We start from the raw sequence: 12,347 nt of genomic DNA, 5'->3' as shown, positions 1-12,347 counted from the left end.
TATTTATCATCTCATTTTTACTAAAATTAGTTTTAATACGTTTAAAAATGAATTGATATGTAGAGGTGAATTTGACTCTTATTTTGGACAACTTGGTTATTAATTTTTACAACTTGTCTGTAAATTTGGACAGCTAATCCTCCTCAACAGGATGCCCATTGTTCTTCATTTCATGAACCAATCTTACCAAGTCCTCTTCCTGGTCATGTAAGGGAAACGTGGAATGTCACAAGAAGCCCAGAAACTTTCCATATCATTCATTAAAGTGAGTTGACTTCGGTACTCCAAGTACGTGCGGATTCGATCATTCCCTGGCCTTTCCGGGAGCCTTTCAAGGCATTTCTCGCTACATCTCTTTCGTAGAGATGATGCTCCTTCATTTCTCCAGGCATTTGTCCAACCTAGTCATCACAAAAGCTAAAACTTCACGAAATTTCGTGAGAAAAACACCTGTCCAAAATAAGAATCATCACCTCACTGGTGAATGTCTTAAAAAATTTCCCATTTTTCACACGAAAAATATAATTCACAAGGCAAATCTCACTTCAGGTCAAATGTACAAATCATCAGTAACGTGAATCAACACAATATTCAATGAATATTCAATAATATCACTCAAAAACAGCGAACAAACTTTGTTAGTACTTCACCAAAACTAAATAAGACTGAAGTAAGCCACGAAGTTCTGTCATATTTCTCGTAAGCAATTGCTCACACTGAATTTTCAACAAAGCAATTTCAACTCAAATCATATTCAAATTTTAACGTATTTAGTGTTAAAATATTCCAAAAGGAACAAATATTTAGATATAATTCATTATTCATCAAATATTGGAATATAAATCCATCAAATCCATCATTTTAATCAATTTATTTTTAGTGTCCAATGTTATCCTCAAAGTGTCCAAAATAAGAAACTGGACAAAATTAGAAGCATTTCCCCTAATATCCAACAAACAGCGGAAAATGAGGCTGTTGTTCTCTCTACGATGAGCACACGTCTGGTGATTCTCTGAGATTTCCGTGTTGCCTTCTAGTGTCCTGGACACCCTCTATTTCATTTTATGGATTTCAAATGGTGAAAATATATCCATTGTGCTGGCAGAAAGGCTTGTAGCCTTCACCAACTGCCTGTAGACCACGTTGAGTTCTTCATAATAGTTAATCGCAGCAGTATACGCCATCATGAAGTCCATCTGAATTTGAAGATGATCTATTTCTTGGATCTTCTCAATAATTTTATTGATCGGTGCAGCTACTTTACCCATTCGTTTATCAAACTCACCCAGCTTCATTTCTATTATGGTGTTACTTTGCGAAATCCTTTCATTCAGCATAACACTTTGATGATTCATCGCTCCTATTATCGAGTTTTGATTCCGTAAGACTGCTGTGGGGTCTGCAACATCATCTGATCCGAAGATCAAATTCATAAAATAGCTTATCACGCTTCTTTTCTTTCGTGTGCGTGATATCAAATCCATTCGTTCAAATGTATCTTCTATCACGTGCTCCAGATGTGTCAACAAGTTGCGGCAGGAGTCCTTCTTCGTGTAGTTCTCAGCTTCCTTACAGCTTTCTAAAAGTTGAAAATGACTTCTAACCATGTTTTATTTGTCTCTTTGAAGGCTTAGAAGATTGAATGCTTTTTCGAAGCTGACATGTCCTCTGAGTAGGTGTGCTGTACCGAGCTTTTCCACGTAAAGCCCTGGATCAACGTTGAAAACCGTGAAGTTCGTATAACTTGTGTGGTTCGAAGCTCCAAACACCATTGTTAGCAAGAAGAGTAGAGATAACATCACACTGAAACTACCCCCACGCAGAACTGGGAGGTGTCTTCGCGGTCTTCGAGTTGTATTGTCTTTCTCCTCTTGATCGTCTGAACCTATCTCGTCTTCCTTTGGTTTCTGCAGACTCGATGCAACTGCGGTGTTGTTCCTAGAATCTTCATTCGTCTCAATCGGGAGCTTGCACACCTTCACCACAGGCCGTTGTCGAATGGTATTTCCCTTCGTCTTCAGCGTTACTACACGAACAACTCCATCTTTGCCGGGATGAACATCTGTGACCCTAGCGATGGGCCACTGGGTTGGTACGCTATCCTCTTTGATGAGTACCAAGTCCCCTACTTTTATGTCCTGGCCTCCTGTTCTCCACTTCTGCCTCTACTGCAGCGTAGTGAGATAGTCCCTAGCCCATCTCTTCCAAATGTCTTGGGTAAGTTTCGTCACGAGCTTCCAGCGTGAACTCGGATTCATGCTGCCAACGGGAGGTTCCGGAGGGGCCAGTAGATTTCTTCCTATGAGGAAGTGTGCGGGGGAGAGCGGTTGGAGACCGTGAGGATCAGGTGAAAGAGGTGCAATTGGTCGCGAAGTTAAGCAAGATTCTACGCGAGTTAATACCGTTGTAAACTCTTCAAACGTTAATGTAGTATTCTCTAACACCCTTTTCAAGTGCCACTTCACCGACTTAACCCCCGATTCCCAAATTCCCCCAAAATGTGGGGCGTAAGGCGGGTTAAAATTCCAACTGATGCCTTGATCAATAAAATAATTTTGTGTATCTTCAGACTGAGTCTTGATTACTTTCGCAAGATCAGCTGATTTGCACAAACGAAATTTCGCCCTTGATCACTGAACATTTCAATAGGCTTGCCGCGACGGGCAATGAATCTCTGAAAGGCCGCAATAAATGCATCTGCGCTTAAATCACTTACTAATTCTAAGTAAATAGCTTTCGTAGCCATACAAACAAAAAGTGCAACATACGCTTTCTGCCCTCTAATTCCCCTTCCCTTTGCCGCTCTGATTGTGAAAGGTCCCGCAAAATCGACACCGGTTTTGGCAAATGGCGAAGACGGAACAATTCTTTCTTCCGGGAGATTTCCCATCACATGGTGTTCACCAGTCGCTTGGAATCTGAAGCATGTAATGCACTTACGCAATACGTTTCTTACTGTTGCTTTCCCGCTGATTATCCAAAACTTTTGTCTGGTAACGTTTAACGTAAGTTGAATCCCACCATGGAGTGATGTTAAATGTGCTTCTTGCACTATGAGCATGGATACGTGGGTTTTTTTGGGGATTAAAATTTGGTTTTTGGCATCAAAGCAAAGATTTGAATTCTGTAATCTCCCTCCTACTCTCAGTATTCCTGCATTGTCCAAAAATGGTGACAACGAAATGAGATTATTGCTAGGACGAAGTTTCCTTTTTGCACGTAGCGTGGCGATCTCTTCTTTAAAATGGATGCCCTGAATCAATTTTATTATAATCACGTCTGAGTCCCTTAACTCAGACACGGTTATCGGGCCAGACCGATTATTTGTAGCATTCTTACAGTTGAAAATGAACCTTTTCATTATTGCTACAACTCTCTTCATTTTGGAGTATGAAGAGAATCTGTGTAAAAATTCCTCTTCAGAAGGGAATTCAATAGTATTCCTAACAATGTACTGTACTACTGACTGAATATCATCTACTGCTTTGGGGTTTTCCTCTAGGGTACATTGTTCTTTCAAAAATTTGGGTCCATCCCACCACAAAGAACAGGTCTTCAAATCCCTCGCTGACATCCCTCTGGAAGCAAGGTCTGCAGGATTTGCCTTAGACTCAACATGTCTCCATTGTGACGTTTCGGTAAGATCCTGGATCTTGGCCACTCGGTTCGCCACATACGTTTCCCAATTTGAGGGATTCTTCCGTATCCAGGAGAGAGTTATCTGTGAGTCTGTCCATAAATAAATCGGTGGATTTATCAGCTCCATGCTCTTTATTGTTGTATGCAACAACTCTGCAAACAAAACATCAGCGCACAGTTCGAGCCTTGGTAAAGATATTTTACCCTTTAAAAGTGTAACTCTTGTCTTGGAGACCAGAAGAAAGGTGTTATGGTTGCCCCCCTTTGAAATTACCCTTGCGTAAATTACGGCACCATACGCCTTTTCCGACGCATCTGCGAATCCGTGTATCTGTAGATCACATCCTTTTGTTGTGGTAATCCACCTTGGAATAGAAATTTCGTTAAGATGCGACAGGTCTTCCACGAAGTCCTTCCAAGCTTCTTCTATTTCTTGTGGAGCTTCATCGTCCCACTCGATTCCCTTTTTCCAAAGCCTTTTGATAATTATTTTGGCCCTAAGAGTTATGGGCGAGATCCATCCGAGAGGATCGTAAATAGTGGCCACATACGAAACCACTTGTCTCTTTTTAATGTTGGGAGTAAAAGTCAATTTTGACTGATAATGAAATTTGTCTGATTGGGAATTCCAATATACCCCAAGTGTTTTAATTACGACACTTTTATTTACATCAAGCAGCTTGTCTTGCTCATCCGAAGAAAATGACACAATATCCTTGTGATTCGATGACCATTTACGCAGGTTTAACCCTGCCAATTGCAGAAGGCTTTTCAATTGCTTTTGGATTTCCTTGGCCGTCTCCACATTGTCTGATCCTGTGATAAGATCGTCCACATAAAAATCCCGAGCCAATACTTCTGCTGCTAGCGGGTAGCGATGACCTTCGTCAATAACAAGTTGACTGAGACACCTCACTGATAGAAATGTTGCAGCCGCAGTCCCATAGGTGACTGTGTTTAAGGTATATTCTTTTATCGCACCACTGGATGAGTTTCTCCAGAGAATCCTGTGATACTCTCGATCTTCGGGCCTTAACTGGATCTGGCGAAACATTTTTTCTATGACCGCCAAAAGAACGAATTCGTATTTTCGCCATCGTAGTAGAATATCTCCAATATTCTGCTGTATCCTCGGGCCTTTGTGCATTAAGTCGTTCAGACTGTATCCAGATGTACTCTTGCACGACGCGTCAAAAACTACGCGTGTCTTCGTCGAAATGCTTTCCGCCTTTATCACTGCATGGTGAGGCAGGTAGTACCTTCCTGGGGGTAAATTCTCTAACTTAGTGAGAAAGTGAGAAGTACTAAAAAATGACAAAATGCCGAAAGTTCTCACTATTGTGATTCCCTACGCTTTATTTTGTGACAAGTGTCACTTTTTTTTCGTGAAACTTGTCATCCATCATTCGCTCAGTGACTTGTAGACAGTTTCGTGGAAAATGGCCCAAGTGAAGGATAAAAAAAGGATTTTGGGAACACGTGGAAGCGACAATCAAAAAAAGGAACTTGTTTTTCATCTGGAGAAGGATTTGGCTTTGGCCAAAAATCAATTCAGCACACAAGATGGGAAGGTTGAGTTAAAAAAGAAGTGGGACAACTTGGCAATGAAACTGAATTCACTTGGGGGCTCAAACAAGACCGGCTTCGGATGGAAGAAGTACTGGGATGACTTGAGGACGCGAGTGAGGAAGAAATACACTGCTTTAAAAGCCGTAATGGCTGAGTCTGGTAGAAATGGAGATATTCTGCTAGAATTTGATGATATCGACCAAAAAATGTTGACTATTATAACCATTGATGCTGTGGATGGTGATGGAGTCAGTGAGGATATTGGTTTAGCCTCAGGATCTAACGCAGATTCAGCACTGATAATCCCCCGTCAAGGAGTCAATAAAGATCATGAGAATACACTTCCGGTTCCTTGTGAAGAAGGTATTATTGCTGACACTTCCAATGAGGTAATTGTACCAGCAACTCAACACACGCAGAAAGATCGTAAACGTAAAAATGAGGTCTACGATGATACAGAATCATTCAAGAAGTTGTTGAAGCTAAAGGAGGAAAAGTTTAATATAATAAAAGAAGACAATGAGAGGAAGAAGAAAAAGGAGCAACGTCAAATTGAAAAGCACGAAATTGAAATGAAGATATTGAAGAAGAAGCTAGAAATGCAGTACTATAGAACTCTTGATTCTGATTTTGAATGTGATATAAATCACGAATAATCTCTGCCTAAAAGGATATTAGGACTATGATGCTAAGGAAGTAAGAAATTGAATTGAAGTAGAATTGAAGGGATTAACGAGTCAAAACTTCACTCTTTTGTGATATCGTATAGTTTGAAGTAAAAGCATTAAAATGTTACGTAATTAGATTTAAACTAATGATAATTGAAGTTATAATTTACTAATGGAAAACACAAAGACTTACTGAAGTACAAAACTTATACTGTGAATTTCATTTTTAATAAATAGATGAATTTATTTGATTAAATCGTTATAAAACAAACTACATTCTTTCAAAAATTGTTCCGGATAAGTTGCTGTCTTATATATCTTCCTTGTTGGAGAAAACTTCCTGTGGCATCAATTTCTTCATCTCGAAGAGGAGCATGTTCTGCATCGTTACGTTCATTGGAAACTGCATCCAATATTTCTGATTCCTCGGGCAAGGGATAGTTTTCTCTTGTCATTATGTTATGTAAGGTGCAGCATGCTGTGATGATCATACCCGCCTTTTGAGAAGAATAAAGCAATACCCTTTGCTTAGACAAGCACCTAAAGCGGCTTTTAAGGACTCCAATACACCTTTCGACAGTTGCACGGGCTCTTTTATGGACAACATTATATCTCTCTTCCTGTGGATTGCTTGGAGTTGACACAGGAGTCATTATCCATGGTTGCTGTCCATAGCCGCTGTCTGCCAAAAGCCAGCTCGACCTATCCCCACTCAAAAATAGTCTTTTAAGATGAGAACTTATAGCAGAATTGTTGTAAATAAAACTATCATGCGTAGATCCTCCGTATCGCGCGTTTACACCAAAAATCAGGAGGTCCGCATTGCAAATTATTTGCACATTTTTCGTGTGACTCGCTTTCCGGACAGCATAATATACATGCTCCACTTCAACAGGGGGTTTTTTAATACACACGTGAGTGCAATCTATGCAACCAAGGACTCCCGGAAAAGAATATTTCTCGTAAAAAATTCTCTTGGCAAAGTTTATATCTTCTCTAGTAGTAGGAAAACGGATGAAACGATGAGACAAGTGATTGCATATAGCTTCACCCACTTCTTTTACGCAACGAGACACAGATGTCTGTGAAAGACATACTGCAACATCCTGACCGATCGGGCGTTGATAACAGCCTAAAATCCAAAAGAAACTTTAATAATACTAAAAAATGCCTCTATCTGTGAGTACTGTACCTACGGCGAAAAATCGTAGAGCACAAAATATTCTCTGCTCTTTCGTAAGTCCAGTGACTCTGGTCCGGGCATCCAAGTGCGGCATTAGAAGGTCCAAAAAAGTTCGACAAATTGCTTTAGTCATCCGGAAGAGGTTAAAAAATTCCCTATCAGAAAGAACTTCCATGGGAATACTTTCATTTCTCAATTCCCTTCGCAAAACAGACAAATTATTTGTTAGCTGTCTTTGCCGACGTCTTCTGACTATTCTGATAGCAATAAAATCCATGGTTTCACTTGAAAACACTTAATATTTAATTGATGGTTCACTGATGTCACCGTAATAAACAAAAACAATTCAGAAGAAACATATTTTTGTCCACGGGCTCGTTACTAATTTTGAACCATATTTAGTACTAAAATTAGTTCTAAAAGGTTGCTATCCTCACAGGCAACTTCTGTCAAAATGTCGAGAGAAAAAATTATCACATTATTCTCACTTGACCATAGAGAATCATCCATAATGAGAAAGTGAGAACTCAATGGCCGAATTTTTTCGTGAGTCTGTCACCAGTGACCGGCTCACGAAAATTAGAGAATTTACCCCCTGGTCCTGGTGGTGCTTTCGACATATGACCCAGGCTGAGATATTCATCCATAAAACTTGTGTACTCTTGTTTCAGACTAGAGTCTTTACTCATCTTCTTCTCAATACTCACAAGACGAGCAAGAGCCTGCTTTCTTGAATCACCTAATTTGTTAGGATCATCCTTAAAGGGAATGGCGACCGTGTATCTTCCTGTGTCGTCCCGCGAGTGTGTGGTACGAAAATGATCCTCACACTTCTCTGCGTGTGTATTTTCATCCCCTTTTGCCGTATCCATCTCTCAAAAGGCTCGTAGATTCTCATCAATCTCCGCCATGGATACGAGGCTTGTAAATTGGCCACGTTTTGCTGTGCGTGAAGCCATTTTACCCAAAAGCAACCAACCTAGCTTGGTGTTTTGGAGTTTTATTGCTGTACCTTCTACCGCTTGTAATCCTTCCAAAAGAACTTTGCAGAACACATCTGCACTAAGGATTACATCAATCTGTCCCGGGGTGTCGTGCATGGGATCGGCGAGTACCGTGTTTTTCAAGCTCATGAGCGCCTTATCCTCAGCCAACTCTCTTGAAGGTAATAATCCAGTTAATTTTGGATAGACCAATGCCGACTCATGCAACACGAAATCCGACGGGAAATAAGGTTTTATAGACAATTGCACCCTGTGGTGGCATACTCCTGCTTCGTTGTCACCGAAACCTTTCACAGGAGCCTGTACGCGCATCCTAGGTATTCCTAGATTTTGGGCAGCCTTGTCAGATATGAAGGTGTCAGCACTCCCAGAATCAATGAGTGCTTTATACATCTGCCACTCTTCTCCCTTCCCCTTAATGCGAATCATAGCAGTGGGCAAAAGGGTAGTTTTACCTTTTGTTTGTACAGTAAACACTTGCGCGGCTTCCTCATCATCGGAAGACTTTTCTGCTTGAACGTGCAGAGTGGAAGTTTTATTCAGAGACTCATTAGCCCCGCTTCCCTTAATAAAATGCAACAAGGTATTGTGATCACCCTGACATGTCTTGCACTTCCAATCTTTAGTGCAATCTTTTCTGCCGTGGTTGCCCAGGCATACAAAACAAAGATTACCTTTTTTTACGATATTAAATCTTTCGCGAGGTGTTAAGCCTTTAAATTTTTGGCACTTGAAAATCGGATGGGATTTGTCGCAAGACAGACAATTAGATTTGGACGCAGTGGCATGGAAATTCTTGAGGCCTTTTGAGGAGTGTGTCTTTGAGTCATTTGATTTGTTTTTATTAGTAGATTCCCTATCAGAAGTCGCTTTCAAAAGGACTCTGTGTCTAACTTTCAAAAATCCGAGCAAAGTGACATAATCCGGCATTTTATTTGAATTTCCCAAACTCTCTTCAAACAACCGTAAGCTTTCATTATCAAGCTTTCTGAGCAAAAGCGCCATAACTATCGCATCCCCAGGCACCCTTGACAATGTTTCGAGGCCCGCAATGGCTTCGTAAATTGCATGGTGCAGAGAGTTAATGTCAGTTGCCGAGCGAAAATCAATTTTTTTATGATCCAAAATCATATCCGCATATCTCATCGCGATTAAACGTTCATCATTGTAATGCTGTTGTAAAATATCCAACGCATTATCATAATTTTCTTCTGTTAAATCGAGCTTGGAGACCATACGCAAAGGTTCTCCTTCGAGATATCCCAACAAATATTGAAATTTTTCGACTGCATTGAGACTCAGATTTTTATCGATCACATTCCCAAAAATCTGACTAAAATTGCGCCACTCTGTATGCTTCCAAGAGAATTTTTTAATCTTTACTGGCTCAAGTTTCAGTTTCGGCTTGGAGCCACCCAAGTCACCCTGATAATTCTTACTTGGTATCTCATCCATTAACTTCTTGAAAAAATCCATGAGAGGCTTGAAAGAGGTATCGTCAGCAGAAGTTTGCCGTTCACACCCTTCACGATTTGGATTTGTCTGAGATATCAAGTTCAATTTCTCTTTCAGCAGTTTTTTTGCCTCGCGATAAGCCAGACGAATATCGTCAATAATCATTTCCGCGAAATATGCATCGTCAGAGCCTAAGTGCTCGTGCAATTGCGCATGGTTGTCCTCAAATTGCACCCATGCTTCTGTTAATTGCGCGATTCTTTTTGTGCAATATTCCACCGATTTTCGACTGTCCGAATCCTTTTTAAAATTTTTGAGTGTTTTCGTTATCACTTCTGCGAGCTCCCTTTGGTTTTTGAGAACCGAAGTAATATCAAATTGCTCACTCATCATGGCAAAAATCGAGAAAGAAAAAAATCACTCAAAAACTTTGTACTTTTTTAACGTTTGAATAGCTTTTGCGAAATTTTCGCGCTTTCGTTTTGTATTTTTCCCTCGCTCAATGGCTTTTAACGCGGCCTTGATCCTCCGATCTTTTACCTTCCTACCCCCACGATTCTTCCCCTTACCTCCTTTCTTCAAATCTCCAGCTGGTTGAGACTCCGAAGAGGTACAGGGTGTGCCAGTTGACACTGAAAAATTTTGCTCGGTTGTTTTTTCAGCGAGTTGTCTTCTGCGACGATACTCGTCGAGCGTGATGACTCTCCGACGTGGTTTTGTGGGGTCTTGAGGGCTGCTAACCTGGTGATCACTCTGCACCTGAGGCACCTTTTGTGCCGTTGAAACTTTGGCAAGATTTTGCCGTGGTACTTTCATGCGTAATGCACCTTACGCAGAGACAAATAGTTCAATTTTGGCACCTTAGTGCCGTAACTGCACTAAAATTGGCACCCTGTGTGCCGTTGAGTGTACCCTTTGTCACTCTTGATCACCAAAGAGAAGAAATCGCCCTTTCGAACAAGTTGTTTGTTTTATCGTGGCGAATTTTCTCTGTGATCTCTTTGGAAGTGCACGCACTATTTACACTTCACTACTGTTCACAACACACTGGTTACTTGTAAAAATCTCTTCAGAGGCCAAAAGGACCAATGAATTATTTTTGATCAATGGATTGTGGAGCTCGACCTGATTTAGTAGTGTCCTCAAAAAGCTTTACTATCGAACTAATTTAATTTGGCAGAGCTATGGCTGTACTTGGAGAAATGGTCGCGTATGTGCTGAATTGACGGAATTCAATATTTCGCATATGCGACCATTTCATTACACTGTTACAAATATTTATATTTTATTATTGGCGTTAGCCACCGCCTTATGCTGAAGTCATTTGAGTTTTATTCGCAATTTTAACAACTTTTTGTTTACGCTATGCGAGTTTTGTACAAAATTTTAACCATTTTATGCTGAAAGTGATAGGGTCTTACACCCCATTTGAAGTAGTTTTCTTGATGAATATTTGCGGGTCTTTACATCAATCCAAAATATTTTTACGTTTTAAAATGCCACGCGTTATGAGACATTGAAGTATAGGTTTTAGGGCTTTATAATTACCTCAAAAGTATACTTAAAATACATTTAATCGAATGAAAATTTTGCATTATATTATATTAGCATTATCAAGATATTTTACAAAACAAATCGAAATTATGCATAAAAATGTGATTTTTTTCATGAAGTTTTTTGGTTATGAGTATTAGACTCCTGGCTAAAGTGGCGGAAAACAGAAAATTTTACAAAAATTGGCATTTTCTTGAGGAAATTTAACGCAAAATCCTCAAGAAAATATGAAAATCTGGAAAATCTTTTTATTATTTTTTTTAGTATTGGGACTCCCATAAAAAAACAACTCAAAATATCAAAATACGTTTTTTGTTGGGAAAATAAATTTACCAACATAAAAAAAACATTTTCACTCAAGATATAGAAAAATAATTTTTGGCAAAGTTCATGAGGGAAATATTTTTGATAAGAATATGCAAATAGAGAATTTCTCAATAATTTCTCAATAATGCGTCCGTGAAAAAAAAATTAAATATATTTTTATAATTTTTTTTTTATTATTACTTTTATTAATTTGTTTCTTTTGAGTGTTTTTTTATAAAATAAAAGAAGAAAGAAAAAAATATTTAGAAATACTTTTGGATAAATAAATACCAGTATTAAAATAAATATTAAGGAATAAATATTTTTGAAATATTAAAAAAAAATATTTTATATTACACTGTTTTACCTAAAGATTGGTGAAATTCGCATTAATATACAATTATTACAATTTTCAACGATTTTTTAAAATGTGGCATAAAAACTACGATCACCTTTAATTTGGAAAAATTGTAAAAAGCGAGAAAATGCAAAATATTAAAAATATTGACCGCAAGCAGAAAGTGAAATTCATAGAATTGATTTCGATCTATTTTTAGAATGAATGCAAAAGGACATCTGTCCCCATCCTTTTCACTCTTTCATAGTGCGAAGGGTGCAAAGCACAAGTATTTCCCCATGATGTGTTTTTTTCTACCCCTTTGATCGTGCTGGATCGCCTTATCGAAGCAACTAATCGTCCAGCTCAGCGGTAGAGAAGGGAATGTACAGACTCACTAACAAACACAAAAACGTTCAATTTTCTCGCTGACAAAATTCACCTCCAATTCTCTTTCTAGCACTTTTGATATTCATTTTTTCATGATGAGCGCCTCGTATAATGCAGTGGTAAAACTTTATGTGAGGCATATTGTTTGCCATGCGGCCCCAGAAACTCTTGATGGAGCCTGTCATGGCGGGTGCTCCATCCGTAGTTATAGCAGCCAATTTTTGCTCCAGCGCCCCCTTACC

The 12,347-nt window shown here is 39.2% G+C and overlaps 1 protein-coding gene across 1 annotated transcript; it reads right to left on the bottom strand.

Annotated features, from left to right (window-relative positions):
- Positions 1 to 6,157: 6,157 nt before the first annotated feature.
- On the bottom strand, positions 6,158 to 7,931 carry LOC129809166 (putative nuclease HARBI1). Its single transcript, XM_055858977.1, has 2 exons — positions 7,652 to 7,931; positions 6,158 to 7,008 (listed from the first exon to the last, which is right to left on the bottom strand). The coding sequence occupies exons 1-2, from the start codon at positions 7,929 to 7,931 to the stop codon at positions 6,158 to 6,160; spliced, it is 1,131 nt and encodes a 376-aa protein (XP_055714952.1).
- Positions 7,932 to 12,347: the final 4,416 nt, after the last annotated feature.

Source organism: Phlebotomus papatasi, unplaced genomic scaffold (assembly GCF_024763615.1).
Source record: "Phlebotomus papatasi isolate M1 unplaced genomic scaffold, Ppap_2.1 HiC_scaffold_387, whole genome shotgun sequence".
Taxonomy (NCBI): Eukaryota; Metazoa; Arthropoda; class Insecta; order Diptera; family Psychodidae; genus Phlebotomus; species Phlebotomus papatasi.
Note: the sequence above shows the minus strand (reverse complement) of the source record. Positions and strands in the feature narration are given on the sequence as shown.